The 12,770-nt window shown below is 33.0% G+C and overlaps 1 protein-coding gene across 10 annotated transcripts in view; it reads left to right on the top strand.

The window, feature by feature from the left end:
• Positions 1-12,770, top strand: part of PIBF1 (progesterone immunomodulatory binding factor 1) — a 191,259-nt gene that overhangs the window by 123,964 nt on the left and 54,525 nt on the right. For all 10 annotated transcript variants that reach the window (XR_013355737.1, XR_013355736.1, XR_013355738.1 and 7 more), the window contains one exon: positions 3,931-4,033. Coding sequence is in view for 7 of the 10 variants with exons in the window: in XM_077855406.1 (XP_077711532.1) it covers positions 3,931-4,033 (103 nt within the window). In the remaining 3 variants the exon portion in view is untranslated. The remainder of the gene's footprint in view (positions 1-3,930; positions 4,034-12,770) is intronic.

Below are 12,770 nucleotides of genomic sequence, written 5' to 3'. Positions count from 1 at the left end.
CTGTCAGGCGGTGAAATAACCTTTTTCAGACTGGGGGACCAACAGAGGTATAGTGGAAGGAATATCCAAAATATGTTTATGCGACATTAGGTAGAGTAGACATTAATAGAAAATAAGGTTGGTTCAATTGAGATTACAGAAGGCCTGGTATTTTTCAGTAATTTAGATAGAGTAGAATTAACCCATGTAGGTAAGATTTGAAGTGGGTCAGAAAAGGACATAAACATCACTTCATTAAATAAGAAATACAGATACCTGACAGACATATGAAAAGATGTTTAACCTCACAAATGAAGAAACTGAAAGTAAGATTCTATTGTTCATGTATAGTTATTAGCAAAACTTTTAAAGATTATGTCCATTGTGAACTAGGGTATGAAGAAACAGAGGTGTTATATAAAGTTCTAATTTTTCTTTTGTTGCCTGTGCTTTTGAGCCATATCTGAGAATCCTTTACCAAATCCAAGGTCAAGAAGATTTACTCCTGTGTTTTTTTTTCTAAGAGTTTATATTTTAGTTTTACACTTAGATCTTTGATCCATTTCGAGTTAATTTTTTTGGTAATTTGATAATTTGATAATTACCTTACCATGTAAGGTAAGGACTTTGTAATATTTTGAATGTGGCTCCTAAAAATGTTTAGATGATATATGTGGCTTGCATTTATGTTTCTATGGGACAAAACTGGCCTAGACCAGTGGTCTCTAAACTTTTTGATATGACTCCCTATTGAGAAAAAAAAATTGAGCATTCACCTACTAATACATGTACATGTATTTATACTATCATATGAATAATGTATTATGTACATTAAAATATAAAATGTATATAGAAAATTAAAATTTAAAGGCACTTAATATTAAAATAAATATAAGTAAAATTTCTCACACTTCAATGGATTATTTTGCACATAATTGCTTTTGGAGCCCACCAGTCTAGACTGTGATCATAACTTTATAATTGGCTCAAGTCTTCTTCCTTCTCCACAGTGTTAGCAGAGAACTCTCCAAGTGCAAATCTGATCATGTCATGCCTAGCCAATTTACAGATAAAATCCAAATTCAGTTTAACACTTAAGGCCTTTCATCCCTGCCTTTAACCCTCTAGCTTCAGGCCTCACCACACACCATACATGTTATCAATCCATACCATACCCCCACACATCATCCTTTACCTATGCTTTTCCCTCTACCCAGAATTCTATTTCTCTGCCTCCTCACCAGGTTAGTCAGGATTCGTTCTCATCCTTTAGTGTGCCCCTTCTTAGCATTTAGCATTCTGTGGTAATTTATTTGCTCATCTTCCTCAGCAACTGTTAGATCCTCCAGGTAGAAACTATGTATTTCCAGTACCTATATAGATTACAGGCTTTTTATAAATTTTGTTAAAATGTTCATGAATGTCTTATTGGATGAGTTAATAATGTTTCTTCCAAATCAACCTGCTTTTCTATAGTCATTGATAACTTATGATGAAGGAAAAATGATAATATTATAATTATTTTTGTTTAATTGCAAGTATGATAATGATGAAAAATTGTATCATTTTTCCTGTGTGTTCTAGATTTCACAATTTTTTTTTCCTGGTTTTTTTTTTTTTTTTTTTTTTTTTTTTTTTTCTGTAACATCTGTAATCAGTGGGCTAAATGGATCATTTAGGGCAACCTGAGAATCTTACCACCATTCCTAAAATATCTATGCAGAGATGGTTCTGCTCTCTTTACAGTGACTTAGGAGTAAATGTTTTAAATGTGATCAGTGCATCAATTGGAGACAATTGTATGACACCATCTTCTACATTATAAGCATTATATCATAAATGATATTAGCATTCATAGTAAAAACCACATCATTCCTGTTAGCATCAGTTCCTAAAAAGTTTTTCTCAGTAAAATGGTTCTATAAGCTAGTAATTAGAACACTGTAAAACATTTCAAGGCATCATAAGATAACTTCCTTCTATTTAGAGTTGATTTTCCTCACTTAGAATCTACCTCAACTAAAATCAGGGCAATTCTTAATAGAAGGGTGGCTCAGCAGTTGATAGTCTGTCTTCAGCTCAGGGTGTGATCCTGTGGTCCCAGGATCGAGTCCCACATCGGGCTCCCTGCTGGAGTCTGCCTCTGTCTCTGCCTCTCTCTGTGTCTCTCATGAATAAATAAATAAAATCTTTAACAAAAAAAACAAAAAAAAACTTTTTTGTAGAGATTTCATTTGAAAGAACTTGACATATTTTAGATTGGGAGATAGAAAATGGGGTAGCCATAATTGTAAATATCTTAATCTATAAAAGAAGAAAGATTAGCTGTGCAGGAAGATAGGGAGCATTGCTAATGGAGAAAGATTTTTTGTGATGAAAATATCCTAAAATTAGATTATAGTATTAGTTGGAAATTCTAAACATACTAAAACTTTAAATGGGTGGCCCTTATGGTATGTAAATTCACAGCAATAAAGTCATATATCTATAAGGCTTTTTATTTTAAAAAGTCAAAAAATTAAAAAAAAATTTTTAAGTCAAAAAATAAGGACTATGTCTTTTCCATCTCTAACTTCAGCTGATTATTAAGGCAGAATCTTATGCCAGTTTGAACTTAGATATGAGCATATCTAAATAAGCTGCCCAGTTCACTATATAAACTTTTACAGAACTCATCTTTTACATTTAGGCTAACAAGTTCTTAGAAGTGGATATGTAAGATGATGTTTAGCATTATTTTCAGAGTTTTGTCCACATTCCTTTATCCAATGTTAGGATATTAAAAACACAATGGAATTGTTCCTATTCCATAAATAAATAAAATAATTTTATTTAAAGTGAAAATATTTTATTCCATGTCATTATGTAACATCTTTTCTTCTCAGATTCCACAGATTTTGCAATTCAGTAATAGATTAACTTCTTCAAACATGAAAATATGGGGGACACTTGGGTGGCTCAGCAGTTTAGCACCTGCCTTCGGCCCAGGGCATGATCCTGGAGTCCCGGGATCGAGTCCCACATCAGGATCCCTGCATGGAGCCTGTTTCTCCTTCTGCCTGTGTCTCTGCTTCTCTCTCTCTCTCTCTCTCTGTCATGAATAAATAAATAAAATCTTTAAAAAAATAAAACATGATAATGTGGCAAATAGGAAACTTTTAGTTTTTTGGAATCAGAGAAGGTCTTTGGAGCAACATGTCTTCTCAACATTATTAGCAGTTCTTTAAAGAAGTTTTCCTTTTTTTTACCCTAGTAGGAAGGAGGAATGATCAAACCTTTTATTTTTTATTGTGTCTTAAGTGGGGAATTGGGGCATTTCACATTTAATGTCACCATAAATACTAAAGGTTATACTCAGTGTAAGTTGTGATCATTATATGACGGTCAAAATGTGATCTTTTAGTACAGAATCTGCCTTTACTATAGACATTCTCCACTTTTCATGTATCTTTTCCATCTCTGCTTTCAACAGAAAATGTATTCAGTTATTTTTTATATTATAAAATGCATTTTGTTGTCTGAGGTAAACACTGAAGCTTTTCAAAGTGCAGGCTTATTATTGTTTCAACTAATTGCCTGATTTGTTTGTAAAGGGGAAATTTTTATAAAAATGGAGAAAAGCTGTAAATTGCTATCTTGTGGTCTTTTCAAGCAAGTATAATGTAACTCTCTACTTTTTATAGCAAAGGCTAGAAACCATTACTGCAGTAATCAATATGTCATAGTTATATTATTATGGAGATTTTAATGTTATTTTCAAAATTGTGAGCTGTTGGGTTATTGGTCTTCCACTGTTGACACCTGAAAATATTTGACTCCATATTTTTTCTGTAAATATTTAAGTATTGCTAGGAAATGGTAAGTCAATTTTCAAGCATACAAACACATTTTTAATATTTTAGAAAGTATTCTTCTTTTTTAAGAATTAATTTTCTTATTTCACTCACCTAGTGTCCACTTGGCAAGAAGAGTACTTCAGTTAGAAAAACAAAACTCGTTGGTTTTAAAAGACCTGGAACATCAAAAGGAGCAAGTAACACAGCTTTCACAAGAGGTAAATAACTTAAACAAAAGAAACACATATAAAGAATTACAGTGTTCATTTTATTTTCTTTTTTACAGTGTTCATTTTAATTCTTTGTCACTCCTTTGTATATATTCTGAGCAGTTTTAAAATAAGCTGTTTCCTAGTACAAAATAATTTTACAACTTAGGAAACTAACTTAATGTTAAAGCCTAATAAAACAACTCATAGTGTATGGCAAAGCTAAGATCAAAAAAGAGATTAAATTGGCCAGACTAAATATAAATGTAGACTAGACAGGCAGAGCTTTGATTTCTGAGAATATCAACTGGCAAAACCAGTTTGGCAATTTCAGGTTGCATTTTGAGTTTTTAAATAAAACCTCACTTTTTAAAATTTTTGTAAATTTAATTCCAACATTGTTAACATACAGTGTTATATTAGTTTCAGGAGTACAATATAGTGATTCAACCCTTCCAGATACTACTCAGTGCTCATCATAAGTGTACTCTTGATTTCCTTCACTTATTTCACCCATCTTCCCATCCATCTCTCCTCCGGTAACCATCTGTTTAAAACCTCATTTTTAAAATAGATTTCTTTTTGACTTTTATTAAATAAATTACTTTTCTATTGAACACACTTATTAGCTTGATATTCTCAACCTCTCATATTCATTGGTACATGATTATTCCCAAATTATCTTTTAAAAATCAGATTCAGGATACCTGGTTTCACAGTGATTGAGCATCTGCCTTTGGCTCAGGGCATGATCCTGGGATCTGGGATCGAGTCCCACATTGGACTCCTTGCATGGAGCCTACTTCTCCTCTGCCTAGGTCTCTGCCCCCCCGCCCCCCTTCTGTGCCTCTCATGGATAAATAAATAAATAAAATCTTTTTAAAAAATAAATAAAAATCAGATTCATATTTCTTATTTTTCAGCCTTATATATATCATTAAAAAACATATTTTTACATGTTGTTTTAATTCTTTTATTTAACATCTCATTACATTTTTCTATACCTCTGAAATAAAACAATTAAAACGAAAGATACCAACTCATTAGGATATCTTTTATTTCCTGAGTTTCAGCATAACAGCTTTTTTATATTAACATTTTAAAGCTTGGATGTATTCTTTGTTTTCTGAAGGACTTGTTCATATTTATCTTCTTTGTGCCCTCTATTAAAGAACTTTTTTTAAATTAAAAAAAATGAAATCTTGCTATTTACAATGATGAGGGTGGAATTAAAGTACTTTTAATAGTGCGCCATTAGGATTTATATGCTCAAATTCCAAAGACCAGAAATATTTCATATTACTGCAGTGCCTGACATGTAGTTACACTCAGGATAGAAGTAGTGTTGTGCTGGCAGATGTTAACAACCATCTCTCCAGGAGGGAGCATGAGAGACAGCTCTGATTTGTAGCATTGCTTGTGTCTGTGGGATAAATATTCCCACCATGACCAACTTTGAGCTGCCAACATCATATTACTGAACATAGAATAAAGATGCTCAGTGGCACACCATCACATAATATTTCCACCATACAGATACCACAGACATGGATAAACTCAGGAGCATTGAAAATAGTAAAATAACTAAAAATTAATGAGTGTGAATAATCCCTTTTTCAAATAAAATTGATTTTATTAAAAATTTAAATAATTTTTTAAAATGGTTATGTTTAACATCCAGCTCACAAAATTCCCTAAAATTTACCAGTTTGCTGTGACAAACTGCTAGAAGCCAGTTCCAACACACTGTGGAAGGATAAATAAATAAATGATTAAAGAAACAAGACGTTAAAGAAACCTCTGTTTGCTGATATTTTATAATCCCTCATGTTTGTTTTTACTTCAGAATGACCTATCAGAAATATTTCTTTAAAAAAATTAAACTATATACATACTTCTGTGTGTGTATGTGTGTCATAATATTACTTAAAAAAAAAAAAAAAAAACCCTCCTGAACACATCAGTTAATTTTAATAGAAATTTCTTTTTCTTTGAAATAGGAGTTTCTCAATAGCACATAGTCCCATACAAATTGTATGGGTGAAATGTAAGAAATTAAATGTTCTTGTAATCAAAAATAAGTAACTTTTTAACTTTTTGTGAAATAATTTTAGAATAAGCTATATTGAGAAAAAGATTTAAATACTGAAATATATGTGATATGAAATGATATGATGCCTAGAATTTGCTTTTAAATATCCCATAAAAGTGGGGTGGGGGGATCCCTGGGTGGCTCAGAGGTTTAATGCCTGCCTTTGGCCCAGGATCCTGGAGTCCCGGGATCAAGTCCCACATCAGGCTCCATACATGGAGCCGCCTTCTCATTCTGCCTGTGTCACTGTCTCTCTGTCTCTCTCTCTCTCTCTCTCTCTCTGTATCTCACATGAATAAATAAATTTTAAAAATCTAAAAAAAGAAAAAAAAGTGGGGAAGGGCTCACTGATAAAAGAATCTCAAAATTTTTATCATATTTGAAGCTAGTTAATGGGTTTATTATTCAGTTCTGTACTTTTGTGTATGTTTGAAAATTTTTCATAAGGAGGAAAGAGTCAGTAACCTTATATTAAAATTTTTATGGCTAAAAAAAATTTTATGGCTATCATAGCATATAATCTTTCCCTTAAAATTAAAAATAAAGTATTCTAATTTGAAATATTCCATGGATTTAACTGTTTTCTACCTCACAAAAATTATGTTGCTTATATTGAAAATAATTATATAAACTAATTGGCTGAAGGATAATAGTATTAGAACGCTTCTGTAACAACTGACTCTTTGTGATACATAGTGAAAAAAAATAGAAGGAAATTCTCTCAGGATCTGTAATCTTTTAAACAGTTTAACTATTTAAACTAGCTTGGAGTTTTGAGGGTACCTGGGTGGCTCAGTCAGTTAAGCATCTGACTCTTGATTTAAGCTCGGGTCATGATCAAGCCCTGCTCTGAGCCCCATGAGCTCAGGACAGAGTCCACTTGAGATTCTCTCTCCCTCTCCCTCTCCCTCTGTAGCTCCCCCTGCTTATGCTCTCTAAATAAATAATATCTTTAATAAATAAAGAATAAATAAACTAGCTTGGAGTTTTTGGAATAATACACAGATGAAACAAATAACTAAAGCTATAACCAGTAAGTTGTATATGTTATTGAGAATATGTCTGAAATTAAATGAAGTGTCAAAATGAGAATGCTAAAAAATATTCAAAAATATTCCTTTTATAGTAGCTTTATTGAGGTATAATTGACATATACTAAGTTGCACATACTTAAAGTGTACAACTTTTGACACATATGTATACCTATGAAATCATCACCAAAATGAAGATAATTAAATAAATAAATAAAAATTAAAAAATATAAAAAAAAAAAAAACAAAATGAAGATAATGAACATATACATCACCCCCCAAAAGTTTCCTTTTGCCCCTTTGGAATCTCTCCCAACCTTCCCTATCCCCATCATAGTCCTCAAGCAACCCCTGATGCATTCTGTCACCATAGATTGGCCATGTTTTATATTTTATATAAATGGAATCATGCATTATATATATATAAATATATATACATATACACACACTCTTTTTTTATTCTGACTTCTTTCACTCTGCATAATTATTTTAAGATTCATCCATAGTTCTTTCCCTTCCATTGCTGAGAAGCATTCCATTTATGGGTATCACTTTTGTTCTTTCACCTGTTGATGGACATTTGGGTATGTTGCAGCTTTTGCCTATTACAAGTAAAGCTGACCTGAATATCCATGTACGGTCTTTTTATGAATAGATGCTTTTGTTTCTTTTGGGTGAATACCTGGGAGTAGATGGAGTGGATCATATGCATATGGTTAGATGTCTACTTAACATTTTGGGAAACTACCAAAGTATTTTCCAAATGTTTGTATCATTTTACATTTCTACCAACAGCATATTAAAGTCCTAGTTCTTCTACCACCTTGCAAAGACTTGATAGTGCTTTCAACTTTAGCCAGTCTAATGGGTGTATCGTGGTCTCTCATTATGGTTTTAATTTGCATTTCCCTAATGATTAATAATATTGAGCATCTTTTTGTGTGCTGCTTTGCCCTCTGCTCTTCTTATTGGGGGAAATGTCTTCAAAATTTTTGCCCATTTCATCACACTGTTATCCTCTTATTGAGTTTTGAGTATTATTTATATATTCTAGATACAAGCCCCTTATCAGTTATATGATTTACAAATATTTTCTCCCATTCTGTGGCTTGTTTTTCCATCTCTTAAAAGTGTTTGAAGAGGAGTTTTTATCAAATCCAGTTTATCAGTTTGTTCTTTTATGGATTTTTAGTGTCATATCTAGAATATCTTTGCCTAACCCAAAGCCACAAGGTTTTTGTCATGATACTTCATAGTTTCAAGTCTGTAATCCATTTTTAGTTAATTTGTGTATTGTGTGCAAGATATAGATTGAAATTTATTTGCATATTGAAATAAAATTATTCTTGCATCATTGGTTGAAAAAAAGACCTTGTTGAAAAATCCATCATAAGTGTGTGAGTGTTTCTGGACTCTGTTTCCAGTTATCTAGTTTGTCTGTATGCCAATATATACTGTCTTGATTACTGAAACTTTATTTTTTTTTTAAGATTTTATTTACTTATTCATGAGAGACACAGAGAGACTGAGGCAGAGACATAGGCAGAAGGAGTAGCAGGCTCCATGCAGGAAGCCTGATGTGGGACTTGATCACAGGACTCCGGGATCACACCCTGAGTCAAAGGCAAATGCTTAACAGCTGAGCCACCCAGGTGTCCCCAATTACTGAAACTTCATAATGTCTTAAAATTAGATACTATTGGTTGTCTAACTCAGTTCATTTTCTGACTTGGGTATTTTGTGTCCTTTGCATTTCTGAATGAATTCTGTAATCTCTAAACTATCTATGATTTTGGTTGGGATTACATTGAATCTATAGATCAAGTGGGTAAAATTGAAATCTTTGTTTTCTTTTAAAGAGCAATTATTTTTGTTTTTTTTGTTTTTTTGTTTTTTTGTTTTTTTGTTTCTTAAGATTTAGGAGCACCTAAGTAGCCCAGTTGGTTAAGCATCCAACCTTGATTTCGAATCAGGTCAAGGTCATGATCTCACGGGTGGTGGAATCAAGCGCCACATCAGGCTCTCTGCTCAGCAGGGAATCTACCTAAGATTCTCTTTCCCTCTCCCCTAGCACTCTCACACATTCTTTAAATAAATAAATAAATAAGTTAGTGGAGTTATTTTTTTTAATGTTTATTTATTTTAATGAGTGTGAACAGAGGGGGGAACAGAGGGAAAGGGAGCCAAAAGAGCATGGAGCCCAGTTTGGCCTGATCCCAAGATTCTAAGATCATAACCTGAGCAGAAATCAAGAGCTGCCCTGGAAAATTGGAATCGTAATAATATTGAATATTCTAGTCCATTAATCCACCTTATCCCACCATTTATTTAGATCTTCAGTTTCTCTTAGTGTTATTTTTTTATTCTTTAGTGTAAAAGTTTCACATCTTTTGATTAGTCTTAATATAGTAGTGTTTTTCCATACTACTTTTAACTTCTTTATGTCTTTATAATTGTCTTATAGGCATCATATATAGTTTTATTTTTTTATCCTAACAAAATAAGACTTTAATTGGAGTTTTCAGAACATTTACATTTCCTGTGTTTATTGATAGGTCTGTCATCTTGCTATTTTGTTTTTTATTCATCCCATCTATTCTTTTTTCCGTTTTTCTTTTATTCCTGCCTTCTTTTGGATTAACTGAATATATTTTTAACATTTTGTGTTATCTCATTATTGGTTTTTTAGCTTTAATTCTGTGTTATTACAATAGTTTCTTTAGACTATAGTATACATCTTTAACATCACTGTCTCATTTTATGTGATTTTCTCCTACTTTGTATATAGCATAAAAGCCTTAAAATCATATAATTCCATTTGTTCCTCATACTTTTGTGCTCCTGTTGTCATATATTTTATTTATACATGTAAAAACTCCACGCTACATTGCTATTATTTTTATTTAGGCAACTGACAATTTTTTAAAAGATTTATTTATTTATTCTTAGAGAAAGAATGTGTAGCAGGGAGGGACAGAGTGAGAGAGAGAGAGGATCTTAAGCAGACTCCCTGCTGAGCATGGAGACCAATGCAGGGCTCAATCTCAGGACTCTGAGATCATGAACTGAGCCGATATTAAGAGTAGGACATCTAACAAACTGAGCCATCCAGGCACCCCAGAAATTGACAACTTTTTAAAGAGATACAACAATATGAGGAAAAGATATTATATTTAACCAAAGAGTTACCATGCCTGGTATTCTTAATTCCTTTGTGTAGGTCTATATCTCCATCTAGTATCACATGGCTTCTGGTTGATGCACTTCTTTTAATAGTGCCTGTAGAACAGGTCTTCAGGTGATGGAGTCTTTCTGCTTTTGTTTGTTGGAAAAAGTTATTTCACCTCTTTTTGGTTTTTGTTTTTACATTTCGTACTATTCTTAACAGAATTTAAGATATGTTTTAAATTTAATAATTTAAAATATGTTTCTGACAATTACGTTACTAAGGCCAAAGGAACTGGAAGTACACTAAAGGGTTCACTCTTATTACTATAAAATTCACATAACATGTAATTCATACAATTCCGTGGTTTTTGATGTGTTTACAGTATGGTACTATCACCACCATCTAGTTACAGAGTATTTTCATTACCCAGAAGTAAACTCTGTACCCGTTAAGCAGTCTCTCCCCCTTTGCCCCTCCCCCCAGCCCCTGGAAGCCACTCTGTACTTTATGTCTCTGTGGATTTTCCTGTTACACACTTCATATAAATGGAATCATGCAATATGTGGCCTTTTGTATCTGGCTGCTTTCACTTAGCATCATGTTTTCAAGATTCGTTCCTGTTATACCATCTACCAGTACTTAATTCCTTTTTATGACCAAATAATATTCCATTGTACAGATGCATCATAGATTGTCCATTCATCTATTGATAGACATTTGGGTTATTTCTACCTTTTGACTGTTGTGGATAGGGCTGCTATGAATATTCAGGTACAAGCATTATGTACTTTCAGTTCTATGGAGTAGACACGTAGGAGTGAAATTGCTGAGTTCGTGTTTGTTTTACAAAGAGAATTTTCCCAGGGTAGAAAAGTAGAGGTGGACTCTTTTTTCCTCTCTCTCTTTTTCAGTACTTGAAAGATCTTGCTCCACTCTCTTCTAGTTTGCATTGTTTCTGCTAAGAAATATGCTGTCATCTTTATCTTCGTGCCTCTCTAGGTAATGTGTCTCATTTCTCTAGAAGCTTTTAAGATTTTCTTTTTTATATTAGCTTTAAGCAATTTATGATGTGGCTTGTTGTGGTTTTCTTCATGTTTTCTGTGCTTTGGGTTTTGTCAAACCTCTTAACGTATGTGAGATCATCAGATTTGGAAGTTTTTCAGCCTATATATCTTCATATATGTTTCTATCCTACCCTCCCTTTCCTTTATAGACTGTATTAGACATGTATTATACTGCTTGAAGTTGCCCTACGACAGAAGAAATGTTCTTCTCTTCATTGTTTTCAGTCTTTTTCTGCCTTTGCTTTTGCATCATTTTTCTTGGTAAGTCAAGTCCACTAATCTTTTCTTCTCCAAAGTATTATCTGCTGTTAATCCAATCTAGTGTGTCTTACATCAAATATTGTAGTTTTCATTTCTAGTTCAATTTGGGTCTCTTTTGCATCTTCCAGGTCTACTTAACCTTTTCAAACTTTATTTTCTTCAGCATATGAAATATAGTTTCTATAACTATTTTGATATTCCTGTCTACTAATTCTATTGTCATACCACTTCTTGACTGGTTTCAATTAAATTGATCTAGCTCCTTATGTATCATATTGTCCTGTGTTTTTGCATGCTTACTAATTTCTTATAAGCAAAGAAGGAAGGTTACTTTTTCCCTCCACTGCTAAAACCAAAGCCTTTTAAATAATCTACCCTAATGTCCTATGAATGATTAAATTTCCTACTTTGGCTAGTCACAAGAGGTAAATTCCTGGCCTGTATGATCTTTAGAGATTGTTCTTTCTACTCTTTTCAGTGGTTCTGTCTCAGTCTTTGGTAATTTCTTTACACACATGCAGTATTCAGTGCCCAGGTGTGCATACTCAAGGGGGAACATCTATAAATTTTCAGAGTTTTGTTTCTATATAGTTCTTTTCTTCAGTACTCTACCATAAGAACCATAGCCAACTTGGTTTCTTCTTCTACAGATCCTTAACTCAGGGAGTTTGGCAGGCTCTGCTTTGATTCCCCCTTCCTGAACTACTGCCTGAAACCCTTTACATACAGTGAACTAGGGCAACTGTAGGGTTGGGCTTACTTTGTTTCCTGTGTCTCAGGGTCCACTGTTCTTCATTGTTTAAAGTACAGTGTCTTCAGACTATTGTTTCATTAGTTGGTTCAGTGTAAGAGAGAATAAAATTATTGACTTTCTTCTTTGTATGTGTATGTCTGTCACCTAATTCTCAAGAAACCACCAGGGGTTAAGAATGGAGTGTTGAAACATAGTCATTAAGCTTCTTGATACCAGTCTTGGTGATGTTTTTTGGGGGGTCTGACTCCAAAAGCATAAATAAGTGGGACTACAAACCAAAGTTTCTACACAGCAAAGGAAACCATAAACAAAATGGAAAGGCAACTTACTAAATGAGAGAATATATGGAAAACATATATCCAATAAGAGATTGAT

The sequence above is a fragment of the Canis aureus genome, chromosome 17 (assembly GCF_053574225.1).
Source record: "Canis aureus isolate CA01 chromosome 17, VMU_Caureus_v.1.0, whole genome shotgun sequence".
Classification (NCBI taxonomy): Eukaryota; Metazoa; Chordata; class Mammalia; order Carnivora; family Canidae; genus Canis; species Canis aureus.
The sequence above is the reverse complement of the archived record's forward strand: the minus strand, read 5'-3'. Positions and strand labels throughout refer to the sequence as shown.